Below are 546 nucleotides of genomic sequence, written 5' to 3'. Positions count from 1 at the left end.
CTTCAACAAGACCCCCTAAATAGTTACATAACAGCTACACCTGGTTAGTGGACTTGGCCCGGGCATTCTGACTCCAGAGGCTGCCCTCTTAGCTGGTCCCTGGCACCACCCTTGCCACTGACATATGCAAGTCACATTGTCCCTAGGATTATTTTCGCTGAGCCCTTCCAAGGAGGCGGAAAGGAACGGAGGACTACATTACTGCAGCAAACACACAGGAAATATTTTATTAGCTTCCAGATGGAGAAAAGAATAGAGTAGAAATATTTCAATAGAAATCCACAGCTCTCCTCAGAGAACCCACTCTGGCGTCCATGGCTCCCCAGTCGTGGTGCCGCCTGTAGTCCCCCGGCCTCAGCAGGTACTGACGCCCGCGGTAGTTGGGCATCTCATAGAGGACCCAGCAGCCCTCCAGCACGTTGAAGGAGTGGACCTCGCTGAGGTGGAAGCGGTCGTGAAGAGAGGAGCAGTCCTCGGTCATCTCCACCATCTGGCCTCTCTGGTCCTCCCGCTCGTAGACCCTGATCCTGTGGGAGCTGGCCTGGG

The 546-nt window shown here is 54.8% G+C and overlaps 1 protein-coding gene across 1 annotated transcript in view; it reads right to left on the bottom strand.

Moving 5' to 3' along the window:
- Window positions 1-202: 202 nt before the first annotated feature.
- The window catches only part of LOC100962439 (gamma-crystallin F), a 2,857-nt gene continuing 2,513 nt past the window's right edge, over window positions 203-546 (bottom strand). The window contains exon 3 of the mRNA XM_003784991.3: window positions 203-541. Within this exon, the coding sequence (XP_003785039.1) occupies window positions 269-541 (273 nt within the window). The 3' untranslated portion in view covers window positions 203-268. The remainder of the gene's footprint in view (window positions 542-546) is intronic.

Source organism: Otolemur garnettii, unplaced genomic scaffold, assembly GCF_000181295.1.
Source record: "Otolemur garnettii isolate 467f Iridium unplaced genomic scaffold, OtoGar3 scaffold00013, whole genome shotgun sequence".
Lineage (NCBI taxonomy): Eukaryota > Metazoa > Chordata > Mammalia > Primates > Galagidae > Otolemur > Otolemur garnettii.
This window is presented reverse-complemented; position numbering and strand designations above follow the sequence as displayed.